This window comes from Rhipicephalus sanguineus, chromosome 6, assembly GCF_013339695.2.
Source record: "Rhipicephalus sanguineus isolate Rsan-2018 chromosome 6, BIME_Rsan_1.4, whole genome shotgun sequence".
Taxonomy (NCBI): Eukaryota; Metazoa; Arthropoda; class Arachnida; order Ixodida; family Ixodidae; genus Rhipicephalus; species Rhipicephalus sanguineus.
Genome location: NC_051181.1, coordinates 153,153,964 through 153,166,698, shown reverse-complemented (window position 1 = coordinate 153,166,698; position 12,735 = coordinate 153,153,964). Strand labels below are relative to the sequence as shown.

At 47.9% G+C, this 12,735-nt stretch overlaps 2 protein-coding genes across 2 annotated transcripts in view; one reads left to right on the top strand and one right to left on the bottom strand.

Moving 5' to 3' along the window:
* The window catches only part of LOC119396823 (lysozyme c-1), an 82,487-nt gene extending 74,727 nt beyond the window's left edge, over positions 1-7,760 (top strand). Inside the window, exon 4 of the mRNA XM_049417248.1 lies at positions 7,516-7,760. Coding sequence (XP_049273205.1) covers positions 7,516-7,595 — 80 coding nt within the window. The 3' untranslated portion in view covers positions 7,596-7,760. The remainder of the gene's footprint in view (positions 1-7,515) is intronic.
* A 1,681-nt stretch (positions 7,761-9,441) lies between these two features.
* Positions 9,442-12,735, bottom strand: part of LOC119396816 (solute carrier organic anion transporter family member 74D) — a 41,658-nt gene continuing 38,364 nt past the window's right edge. Inside the window, exons 8-9 of the mRNA XM_037664151.2 lie at positions 10,913-10,977; positions 9,442-9,839 (exon numbers count right to left, since the gene is read on the bottom strand). Of these exons, the coding sequence (XP_037520079.1) occupies positions 9,505-9,839; positions 10,913-10,977 (400 nt within the window). The 3' untranslated portion in view covers positions 9,442-9,504. The remainder of the gene's footprint in view (positions 9,840-10,912; positions 10,978-12,735) is intronic.

The window sequence follows — 12,735 nt, the reverse complement described above, 5'->3', positions numbered from 1 at the left end:
CATATTTAAAAATAAAAAGCTAGACTCTTGCGTTTTAGCCACGGTAACTTCATCACTGCAAGGTTTGACGTCAGAGAAAAGTTTAGCCTTATCATGGGTGATAAGGGCCTCAACTTTTTTGACTGCTTTTCGGCATTTACTGCGGCGAAGCCAACGCATCAGGGGAATCTCTAGCTCGAACTAACACGCGGAATCCCCCTCGCTGCACGGTGTGACGTCAGACAAAAGTTGAGCCTTATCATGCGTGATAAGGGCCTCAACTTTTTCGACTGCTTTTCGACATCTAGTGCGGCGAAGCCGACGCATCAGAATCTTTAGCTCGAAATAACGCACGGAAGCCCCCTCGCTGCAAGGTGTGACGTCAGACAAAAGTTGAGCCTTATCATGGGTGATAAGGGCCTCAACTTTTTCGACTGCTTTTCGACATCTAGTGCGGCGAAGCCAACACATCCGGAGAATCTTAAGCTCGAAATAACGCACGGAAGCCCCTCGCTGCAAGGCGTGACGTCAGACAAAAGTTGAGCCTTATCATGGGTGATAAGGGCCTCAACTTTTGTGACTGCTTTTCGACATCTACCGCGGCGAAGCCAACGCATCAGGAGAATCTTAAGCTCGAAATAACGCACGGAAGCCCCCTCGCCGCAAGGCGTGACGTCAGACAAAAGTTGAGCCTTATCATGGGCGATAAGGGCCTCAACTTTTTTGAGTGCTTTTCGACATCTACTGCGGTGAAGCCAACGACCCAGGGGAATCTTCAGCTCGAAATAACGCACAGAAGGCCCGTCGCTGCACGGTGTGACGTCAGACAAAAGTTGAGCCTTATCATGGGTGATAAGGGCCTCAACTTTTTTGACTGCTTTTCGTCATTTACTGCGGCGAAGCCAACGCATCAGGGGAATCTCTAGATCGAAATAACACACGGAATCCCCCTCGCTGCAAGGTGTGACGTCAGACAAAAGTTGAGCCTTATCATGGGTGATAAGGGCCTCAACTTTTTTTCCTGCTTTTCGACATCTAGTGCGGCGAAGCCAACGCATCTGGAGAATCTTTAGCTTGAAATAACGCACGGAAGCCCCCTCGCTGCAAGGTGTGACGTCAGACAAAAGTTGGGCCTTATCATGGGTGATAAGGGCCTCAACTTTTTTGACTGCTTTTCGACATCTACTGCGGTGAAGCCAACGACCCAGGGGAATCTTCAGCTCGAAATAACGCACAGAAGGCCCGTCGCTGCAAGGTGTGACGTCAGACAAAAGTTGAGCCTTATCATGGGTGATAAGGGCCTCAACTTTTTTTCCTGGTTTTCGACATCTAGTGCGGCGAAGCCAACGCATCTGGAGAATCTTTAGCTCGAAATAACGTACGGAAGCCCCCTCGCTGCAAGGTGTGACGTCAGACAAAAGTTGGGCCTTATCATGGGTGATAAGGGCCTCAACTTTTTTGACTGCTTTCGACATCTACCGCGGCGAAGCCAACGCATCTGGAGAATCTTTAGCTCGAAATAACGCACGGAAGCCCCCTCGCTGCAAGGTGTGACGTCAGACAAAAGTTGGGCCTTATCATGGGTGATAAGGGCCTCAACTTTTTTGACTGCTTTCGACATCTGCTGTGGTGAAGCCAACGACCCAGGGGAATCTTCAGCTCGAAATAACGCACAGAAGGCCCGTCGCTGCAAGGTGTGACGTCAGACAAAAGTTGAGCCTTATCATGGTGATAAGGGCCGCAACTTTTTCGACTGCTTTTCGACATCTACTGCGGAGAAGCCAACTCATCAGGGGAATATTTAGCTCGGAAGGCTCTCGCAAAGCCAACATTGAACATTGCACGTATTAGGAAAGTTCCGACATCGTGAAAGTTAATTAATGCCAAACACACGTTTTGATGATGGCAGGATGGGCTTTTCGTTGCGCCGTTCGAGGTGCTCACGTACGCTAGGTAGAAAGAAAGACGCCGTGCCGATGTCGCCCGAAAACGTTCCAGGGAAGGTCGCAAACACAGACTTTCCTCCAATAAAACTCTACGTTTACGCATCACTTACACAAATACCAATGGAGATTTTGCGTATATTACCTTTCAAATGCGTAAGCATTTCTTCTATTGCTTTCTAAAATTCAGGCAAGAAAAAAACAAGCACGACCAAACGTTTAGGTCTGGCTGGCCTCTCTTTCGTGTTTGAGAGTAGGCCTGAACATCACTTCAGCCCGCGCTGAAGCGTTGAATGGTGGGCGTACGTGTGAGCCTCTGTGCCCCCTTGACGGTAGGACTTTGTTTCTACTCAGCAATACCCGCGGTGTCATTCGAACTACCGCTCGATCGGGAAACGATTAGGAACTCAGCACCATACTCACTCAGCCACCACAAAGGAGCAGGAAGCCGTGTTTAGAAGTTGGTCTGCACATTATTCCGGTCCAGCCTTAAAAATTAAAAGGTGGTTCGTAGCCTCATCCCTGTATGACTGCCTTTTCTGTCAACGAATCCGGCAACGAGATTCGAACCAGCGCCCTTTCGGGTACGAGCTGAGCACGTTAGCATCTCGGCTACCCCGGCGGCACAGGAACCAGTGTTTACAAGTTAGTCTGCACAGCTTTTGTTGTGTGATTTCGGTGCCCGGATATCAGTATTTTGCAAAAGCTAGAGGTGTATGAAACATTCGTTTTGATGCGTATCGTGTACGCCTGTTCAGAATCAACGGTACAGATAATGCGAACATTTATGAGAACGCCTAGCACAGTCGTAAGCAGGCTTAACGCAAACACGGGAGCGCGTGTCCGTCCATGGAGTAAGACAAATCGCGATGAACGAATTGATGTATTAATAATAATTACTGGTATTCTACGTCCCAAAATCTGTCCCCCACGATATGATTATGAGGGATGGCGTCGTGGTGGGCTTTGGAAATTTCGACCGCCTGGCGTTCTTTAACGTACACCTAAAACTAAGTACACGGGCCTCTAACATATCGCCTCCACTATATCCCACGACGTCACGTCAGCGGTCGAGCACCATAACCACTAGACCCCCGTGTTGGCTAAAGGAATTGATGTATAAAACGAAATAAACTATATAAAAAGACTGTGAAAGTGTTGGGCTTCGAACCTACGCCCCACCCCTCAGAAGCCGAGCGTCTTACCCACTGGGCTACACAAAAAACGCGAAATGTGAAATTATATGAATGTGCTGCACCGGCGGAGCAGCAGCAAGACGCTGACGGATGCAAGAAAGAAGGAGAAAGATGTCATGCCGATGGCCGATGCCGCCCGTCAACGACGTTCCAAGGAAGGCAACAATGCTGTACAGGAGCGGGAAATACAGGCGCGTGATACTGGACGACATCAGACATCAGGAACAAAGACGCACTACTCGCCCCCTTCTTAGTCGTCTTACGTTGGTATCACTTACTTTTTCAATGTTGCGAGGGCGCTTCTCCGGTTCCCCATTCCTTTGGCGGTGTTCCTTGCAAGTGAACCGAACAACGCTCTAATATGATGGGCGATAATTAGGATGGATGGACACAACTTTATTGCATGAACACAAAAATTGGAGGGGACCCTAATTCTTGACTTAGGTATCTGATAGTTGCATTCGCAACTCGGCGTTCGTGTATCCTGGTGTATTCCTTCGGTTAACATCGCGTTTCGTCGCACTGGCGAAGTGGATCTCAGAGGCCACGTAGAAAGAAGCGCGGGATTGAGATTTACTCAGCCAGGTGCCGCAACGATCCCAGTGGCTCTAAAGTAAGTGGCTCCCCAGAAAACCGTCTGCACTTTCAATAAACTCATTAAATTAATTTTCATTACATATACTCACACTTAACTGGACCTTACCTTAAGTGAACTTACGCTCCAATTTTGAGCCAGTTTTATTTTTTACAAGCTTGTTTTTTTCAATATTCGTGAAACCTGAAATAAGTGCTCGACCGGAGGTTCTTGGAAGAGAAACAAGAATCTCACTCGTCGCTCGTGCCACTAAAAAGGAGTCAGGAAGGCGCTCGTTCGGCCTCCATCGTATTGTGCATATCTTAACTCGCGTCCCTCATTTGAAAGCTACGTTTCGCCAACTATACCCACAAGAAGTACTCTTAAGATACCAAACACAGACTACTCCATGGAGCATACGGCGACGAAGCAGCATGTGGTTAGGATACCAAATGCTTACACATAATTCGGACAACTACCAGTGGAGACCTTGGATGAATTTTTTTACCTGTATTAATTCATAAAAATGAACCCGTAAAGTTACTTGAAACGCCACTGCGAGAAGCGCACCTACCTTTTTAACTCAATCAAGGAGGCATTCATTGTTATACGCTAAGCTACTATTGAAGTCATTTCATATCATTCTGGCTACCTTGTGACTTTAAAAATTCAAGTTTCAGTGCCTCATTGAGTAGGTCCTTTCAAATTAAAAAAAAAAAAAAGTTAACGCGCCCAACGGTGTGATGGAACCTAGACCCACCAGTCCAACGCCCCAGTTCGCAGTCTTTATTAAAAAATAAAATAAAATAATAAAAATAAAAATAAATAAGTAAATACCATAAAAGGAACAAGAAAGAAAGTATGTACGCACGGCTTTGGGCGCTAAATTGTCGTAACTACACCGTTTGCAGTCCTTGAAAACTTTGACACTTCAATGGTTTGTCGCAATCGTCTCTACACGTGCTCATTGTGCGAAATCTCTATCTTTTATTTCATTTTACTTTGCCTCCTGCAAAGACGTCTACTTTTCGAATAGAATGGCTCGTGCACGAGGAGGTGCTGCATTAAAAAGCCACATTTCTTCGTGTCGTGCGCCGTGAAATTATGACCGAGTCAATTCGGAGTACCTGGTTGCAGAACGCAGTCGTTTCAAGATATGCTGCTGCTTGTTAAAACAGCCGTTCTGCTCACTCTGGTTATGGCGACTGTGGGCAAGCGATTCACACGCTGCTCCTTGTCGAAAGAACTTGCCAAGAATGGCATACCCAGGAGTCAGGTGGCCGACTGTAAGTCGCAATAAGACGTTCGCGTCCGTCTTCGTTTCAAGCCGGTGGAATGTCCTGCTATAGACCTATTCGTTAATGGTGCGGTATTAGCCCGTGCCACCAGATTGCACTTTCAGTGTTTTCAATGCTACCGTTTCAATCGGTGCAACGTGACTGACGTCACGCTTTTGTGTTCTGTGTTTAATACTTAATCGTTGCGCCATTGCCGATGGGGAAAAAAAGGGAAGAAAAATAAAACGTTGTAAGAACTTAGAAAGAAACATATCTTAAAGAAATCACCAGAACAACTTTGTCTTTTTGTGCTCCTCCTATCGATTTAAATGGCATCTGAACAACCCACCTTTTCTTTTACTGATGATGACGAGGACGGTAAATTTTAATGGCGAAAGGGCAACTCTGGCCAAAGAGCACCAAACACGGGGTTGGTGTTCGTCTCAGTTAAAAAGGACTACTCAGCGCGAAGAACAAAATAAAACCTCTGGTTTTTGACTTGATAAAAATACACACTCCCCGGATAAAAGACGGAGGTGGGAACATCTCAGCCAAGATTTACAGGCGTGAACACCAACAAAGCGCGAATTTTGCCTCTTTATACACATTTTTTTTAAAGTAACATAGGCCTGTTCGCCATGGAGTTGGCACAAATAAGCTGACGATGATAATACAAATACTTGGTGCCGGTCGCTGCGTCTCAGGACCAGCATAGAACACATACCCAAGGCTCTGTGATAATGAAGACTCCATGAGCTCGCGAACTTTCATTTTTATTTTTTTGTCAGGGCAGCACAGAGAAGCACTTTTCCCATTGCCGTTATCTCTCACAGGGGTCTGCCTCGTGAACTCCGAAAGTGGCATGAACACGAGATCGAAGCACCGCAACACAGATGGCAGCGTCGACTACGGTCTTTTCCAGGTAAGCAAATCATCTGCAGTGTAGGGTGCAGGCCACCGCTGGTATCCTTCTTAAACAGGGCGAAAATAACAAAGAAATGCACTTGACAGAGGAGCTCGAGAAAGAAGTGCAGTTGAAGACGTAAATATGTTTTATTATTGCCATCATCATATAGTAGTACTGTTGATGTAGGGAGAGCTAGGTCTTAAAGTTCAGTGACGGTTTCGCGGTAAGAGGGAGAGAAACGCGTTAGCATTACCTCTCATGACCTTGACTTACCTTGGCAGCCAAAAGTATCCAGCGATAGCCGATGTAGCCAACGCTATAGCCCACATTAACCGTCAGTTAGAAAACATTAACCAACAGTGCTAGTATTATGAGAGTAAATAAGGCAGGCCAGTCGCAAACAACCGTATGGCGTCCCAAAAGTCAAGGGCCTGTCTTGCAAGTAGCCTAATGAGGTCCAAAAGGCAGCCTCTCACATTCGTGTTGTAAACAGCGTGTTTCGTTAGCTCCCGTCTAAGAGCGCATAAGGAGCAAACTACAGTGTCTGTTCTTTATTGTGTTTTGTGTGCTTTTGCTCGTTTCTAGATCAACAACAGGTACTGGTGCAGCCCTGGTCCTCACAACGAATGCCGGGTCAAATGTAGAGGTACGACACTCAGTCTGCGTAACTTTGTAGGGAAGTCGAACATCCAACAAGTAAAATGCTCTCTCCGCGTAAGAACAACCTCGCTTTCACGTGTACGGTGACCCGAAATTCGACACTTCTCGAGTGCGTGCAGTGCGTGCGACGAGGCACTTGTTGAACCTGACGTCCATTTAAAGCGGAGCTGCACGACATTAGGCCCACGAGAAGGTAGGTGTGTGTGTGTGCGCGTGCGAGAGAGAGAGAGAGAGAGAGAGAGAGAGAGAGAGAGAGAGAGAGAGAGAGGGGGAAACCAATTCCGAATTCTGTGGCGTGCCATTGCTGCTCGGAATAGGCGCATAAGACGTACGTACACAAGTTTTCTGGCAAAGCATAATACGACAATTACGTGTTGGCGCTTCCAAGTTCATTAACAAACAAAAAACAAACGCGCGGTGCACATAATAAAGAAGCACTACCGCCGAATACGCTGGTCAGGTTGGCAATGCCGATGCTGTGTTATAATTAAATCGATCACGCGTTTTTCCGCCATGTGTTTCAAACGAATGATGAACGTAAAAGCCTGCGTATGTGTGTACATGAGGGATGGAAAGAAACGCGAACAGCGCGGCGAGCTGTTTTCATCACACTCTGATCTTGGTGCCAATAAAAAGATGCTAGGTGGTTCTTGATTCTATCAAGGATGACTCTAGTGGCTTTGTATCACCATACAGGCTACAACCGCTTGAAAATAAATGCGAAAAAGCAGAGAATGTAAACGCCGCATGTTCGCGTTTCTTTCCATCCCCACTGTACATGTGCTTTCGCTTGTACATGTACATGCGCAGTTTCTTCCGTTAATTCTTGCTTCGTTTAAAAAAGCTCAACAAATCGATTGTGTATTCGACGTTCTGTATTTAGACTCTACCGTAGGAATACTTTCATATATTAAGCATGACTTCTCCATCATTGCGCTCACACAAATATCCTTACGGCTGCTATTCGCAATTCCAACAGATCTGCTCTCTAACAACATAAAGGCAGCAGTAAAATGTGCCAAATTCATCCACAGAAGACAAGGATTCAGAGCCTGGTGAGTACACGCTACGTGAACTGAACTAGTCAGTATTAGGGCGCACTTGCTCTTCGGGCTTTGAGGAAAACACTCTGGCGCTGTGATGTCATCATAAAAAGTAACAATTTTGAACTTGGCATTCAGTTGCGTCACTATCAAGCAAAATTCAGTTCTTCATTCCGCCTGATTCCATAATTTTGGTTTATCTCCCTGCCTTTCTCTCAATTGATTATCTCTCTCTCTCTCTCTCTATTACGCCAATAGGTACGGTTGGCAAGCAAAGTGCCTTGGAAGAAATCTCGGAGTCTACACTAAAGGCTGCAAGTTCTGAGAAATAAACAGTTTATTTTCTCTTTGTTTCCGCTAAACTCGGCCTTTGGTGGCCCTTTCACGATCTACGTGCGCATCTTACGCCGACAATGAACACAATATAAAAGACAAACAAAATGGAGCATCGGCTATATCAGCCTTTACACGAAATGCACACAGAGACTTCTGAGCATAATAAAAACAAATAAGCAATACTCAGTTCTAGTTAACAGGACAACACACATCTCGAGTATGGCTCTCAAAACTGCATTACTTCCGCAGATGTCACCGAACATCGTACACATATGTTGACTTCTACGCGTGAGTGTGTCGCAGGTGCGCGGCGTGGGCCGCGATCCTACGGCACGCCCAGCGACGCCCTGCACATTGCAGACTTTCACTGTGTAATGGAAACGAATCCCGAAAGTCGTGCTCTCGCAGTACAGTCCGCGGTAAAAAAGTGCGGTAGCGAAGGTAGCGAAATGGCCGCATTTTCGGATGCCATGTACCTAAGGCAATTTCCGTCCGTTTCACTGAGTCTGTATTACCTAGGCCCACACATTACTCACTGCTAGCCGGTAGCTTTGTCACGTGTAGTAGCCATGTTTTAATGCACAGGTCTCGGCGATTGAAACGCGATAGACGGAGCGCGTGGCTGTTGGCGCTGAGGGTGACGGAAAGGGCAAGGGCTTCGTGAAGCATGGTGACAGCGTCCGGTGGAATGTGTTCAGACTGCGGTTCTTGGTGGCGCCGGCGAAGCGCTACTTGCCATGGATTCAAAACACTGCGCTGCGGCTGGAGCTGGCGGGCGGGCGTTAGGATGGATTGCAGCGCTCCGCCGGCGCCACCGAGAACCACAGACTGAATGACTGTTTACCGGATGCAGTCAACATGTGTCGCAAACGCTCTTGCCTTCAACGTCACCCTCACTGCCAGCAGCCACGCGTTCCGAGCATCGTGTTTCAATCGCCGAGCACTTCACTAACGACACAGGCTAAAGTCAATACAAACAGGAAACAGTGAACACTCACGTTATCAAATTACAGCAGCACCAGCGAGAGGAGGGCGGTTGCAGCGCCTATCTAATAAGATGCACTTCAACTAACTTGATGATGCAAGCATCACCAATGTCATCGCTAAAGCCTATGACCACACCGGTAAGACATAATGCAAAATGCCTAAGAGGCAACTGTTACATCGCCGCAGTGGTCGAGCTTTCCATTTTCCAGCTGTTTGACGCGCCAGTGTGACGTGCATGTGCAGTATTACCGCGCATGCACTTTAGTGATAAGTGCCTGCGATATCAGTGGCAGTACTATGAGCGAAATATCAATGGGATGCGGAGCCAGCGCGCGAGCATCCGAGTCAGGTTGAAAGGGCGGGAAGTTCGTGAATGTTCACAGTATGGGCGTCGTCACCGGAAAGTCCTCTACACCGTCCTGACGCGCACAGTCAACCAGCTATAAGCACTGTACATCAACAAATGCTGACGTCATATTGACACAAAGGAATCTTCGAGGCAATTCACGTGATCTCAAGTCATGTCACGGCATTAGAAGTGAGCCCCACGTGCTGTATTTCCACAGTCGGCGGGGACCTTCCCACAGAAGACGTCGCGACCATCAGTTACGTATCGGTCCCTTCTGTCCCTGCTTGACGTCCGCTTTCTTTTGTTTCGTGAAGCCGTTCTTCGGAGGCTCGAACTCCGCCGCGCCGAGGCTTGAAACCTGTAGGTAGGCGTCCCCGTAGAAGTCCCTGATGTCTCCTACCACAGCCGCGACCGCGACTGAAAAGAGTCCCGACACGAAGAGCAAGCCGGCCGACGTGCCCAAGTAGGAGTGCCGCAGTTGTGCTAGGTCGTAGAGCCAGCAGTTGCCGCTGGTACCGCAGGCGCTCTCCCACACCAGGCAGGACCCGTCGATCACGGCACCGTAGACGAGCGGGTAAGGAATGTACGCTGCGTTTATCACGAGAGAGGCCACATATGTTTGTAAGAAAGTGTAACAGCTTTGGTGATCAATAATCTACTTTTTAACGTGAACCCGTTATGCATATCACCCTGATCGAAATGTGCACACCACGTGCGTGCACACCTACGTAAGTCCCGAAGACGTTTCGGCGACGTAGAAATAATAAGAAGCCACACGGTCCAAGCCGACTCGAAGGCGTAAGCCATCTTTTAATGCGGAACTGTTAAAGCCGAGCTTGAACGTAGCCAACAATACGAATTCGCCCATTACCAACTCGCCGTCTTGCTTCAGCTGAACGCAGCCGTTGATATTCGCAGCATAACGAAGCTGGTATGTGCCATGGAAATTTGGCAAGCCCCATTACACACCTCCGGTCCACTAAAAATGAAGAGGATGCCTAGCAGGTATGTGCCAAGCAGCTCTTAGCATGTATAGCATAGCCATGTAGAGTATAGCATGGCAAGGGGTGGAAAGGGGAAGTGAGGGTGAGGAGGAAGGAAAAGAAAGTCGGGCGAGGGAGAGCCAATGCCCCGCCGCGTCGCGCACAGGCGGTGTGACGTTGGTCTCTTTCTCGCCATGGACGTTCTCGACGTAGCGCAATGGCAAAACCTATCGTTAGAACTCCCCAAGAAGAAGCCGTGCGATTGGAGCGCCGTATAGAAGCAGCTCGTGAACGTGCTAGGAAATGTAGAGGTAAAAAAATAGACATGCAATAGCAAAACATTAGGTTAGCGGGAGTTAAGATGTTGGATGGCAATGCTTAACTCCTTTGAACCTTGCTAAGCCATGCTCTACTTCGCCTAGCTTTGCATTACTTTGCACTCCATCGCTAAGGCTTCCCCTCAGCCCCACTGTCCTTCGGTGTTTACGGCGCGAAAGAAAGCTTTCTGCACCCAACGTGGCTTTGCAGCACCTCCGGAATAGGCCCACCTTTGACCAAACAATGCCATGTGACGTCATAGTGACGTAATGCCGACGTCACAAATTTATGTCAACTGCGACGTCATCACGTGATGACTCATTACGATATCCACTAATTATCAAGGAAAGCTGTACTTACACAGCAGGTTCGCCAGTGCATTTGCCAGTCCAAGCGCGATGGTCTTGTCACTCGGACTTATGCTCCTTGATGGGGAAAGAAACGTAGAAAGCCAGACATGAGGCTACAAACAGCATTAACACAGTCACAATGACAACAAGGTAGGTGTGTTTGCGCGGGCGTTTGTGCGTGTACATGACCGACGCAGCAACATTCACAAGTTGAATGCGCTGCGTAAAGAACGCCTTGCCCAAGAAACACATCGTATGTACTATCATAGGCGTGCGCAGGGGGTGGGGGGCAGGGGGGGCGGCCGCCCCCCCTAGTCAACCAAGAAGGGGGGGCGCAAACTCTGCCCCATACATTGACTGAATAGGGGGGGGGGGGGCGCTGCGAAAAACCGCTGCGAAGGCGGGATTTCAAATCCACGTTCCCACGATCCGAAGGCGAGCGTCGTAATCACTCGGCTATCCAGGCACACTAGCAGAGCAAAGCGTAGCCTTGTGTAGTATAGTATAGCAAGGAGGAGGGAAAGGGAAGTGAGGGTGAATAGGAGAGGTGTGATGGTGAGGAGGAGGGAAAGGAGGAGCGGAGAGAGTAAAGCATAAGCTAGAAGAAAACAGAAAAAGAGACTCAAATAAAGAAGCATAGCGCAGAAAGAAAGGAAAGAGAGACAAAAGAAAGAAAGAGAAAGAGAGAATCAATGAAATAGCGAGAAATAAATAAAGAGAAAGAGATAGAGAGAAATAGAGTGCGAGAGAGAAAGAAGGGAAGAAAGAGAAAGAAAGATAGAAAGAGCGAGAAAGAAATACACAGAGAGAAAGGAATAAATAGAAATAAGCAGAGACATCAAAGACATAGAAAAAACAGAGAGATGAGGGAAAAGAAGAAAGAGAAAAATAAGGAGAAACAAAGAAGGCCGCCCAGCATAGCAAGGGGTGTGAAAGGGGAGAGAGGGTAAGGAGAAGGGAAATGACGAGGGCAATGCTACCAGCTTCGCCGCTTCCTCAGTCCTCGCACCACTCGTGCGTAGCTGCCCCAGTTTTTTCTTAATCGATTATTGGTCCTCGCCCGCACCCCTCCGAAAGCTTTCTGCGCCTAGCCTAGGGTGCCTCGATGTGGGCAGGAGCACATCGAGGCAGCCTAGCCTAGCCTGGTCTGCACTGCCACCTGGTTCGGAGGCATTGCAAGCTTTCTGCACCTCACCTGATTTTGCAGTGCCTCCATGATCGGCTCACCTTTGACCAAGCGACGATGTCATATGATGACGTCAACATGTGACCTGACGTCATACATTTTTGCGCTATGTGTGTCATGATGACGTTGCATGGTGACGTCATCGCATTATGATTTTTTTTTTCGTCACTCGTGTTGACGCCGACGCCACCCACCGTCAATTTTCGCGTTTGATGAGGCATCTAAGGCTTTCGTCACGGTGCAAGAAATTTCTTGCACCATGGCTTTCGTTAAAATACATATAGCAGTGCATGACTTCAGAAATAGCTCTGTCACGCTGAAAGTAATGAAGTGCTATTGATATTTATCCATAAATGTTGCGAGCACAACGGCATTCGGATTTAGCAGTGGATGCTAAATTTAGATTGAGTCGAAGGGGTGAAGAGAGTCTTGATATGGGCGCACTGTTTGTATCAAGAGCACTCGAGGATAAGAGCCTTGCGGCCCCTCAAGTAATGTCAAGGCCAACAGGAAGTCTTCGTTCCCCCGGCTTCTCGCGACGGCCCCAAGTACATAACGCAGTTGTTATGCTGCAAATGGCACTTGCACGCAGCTGTTACACGGTCACACGTCGAGACTTCCTCCATTGACACACACACGCACCCTTT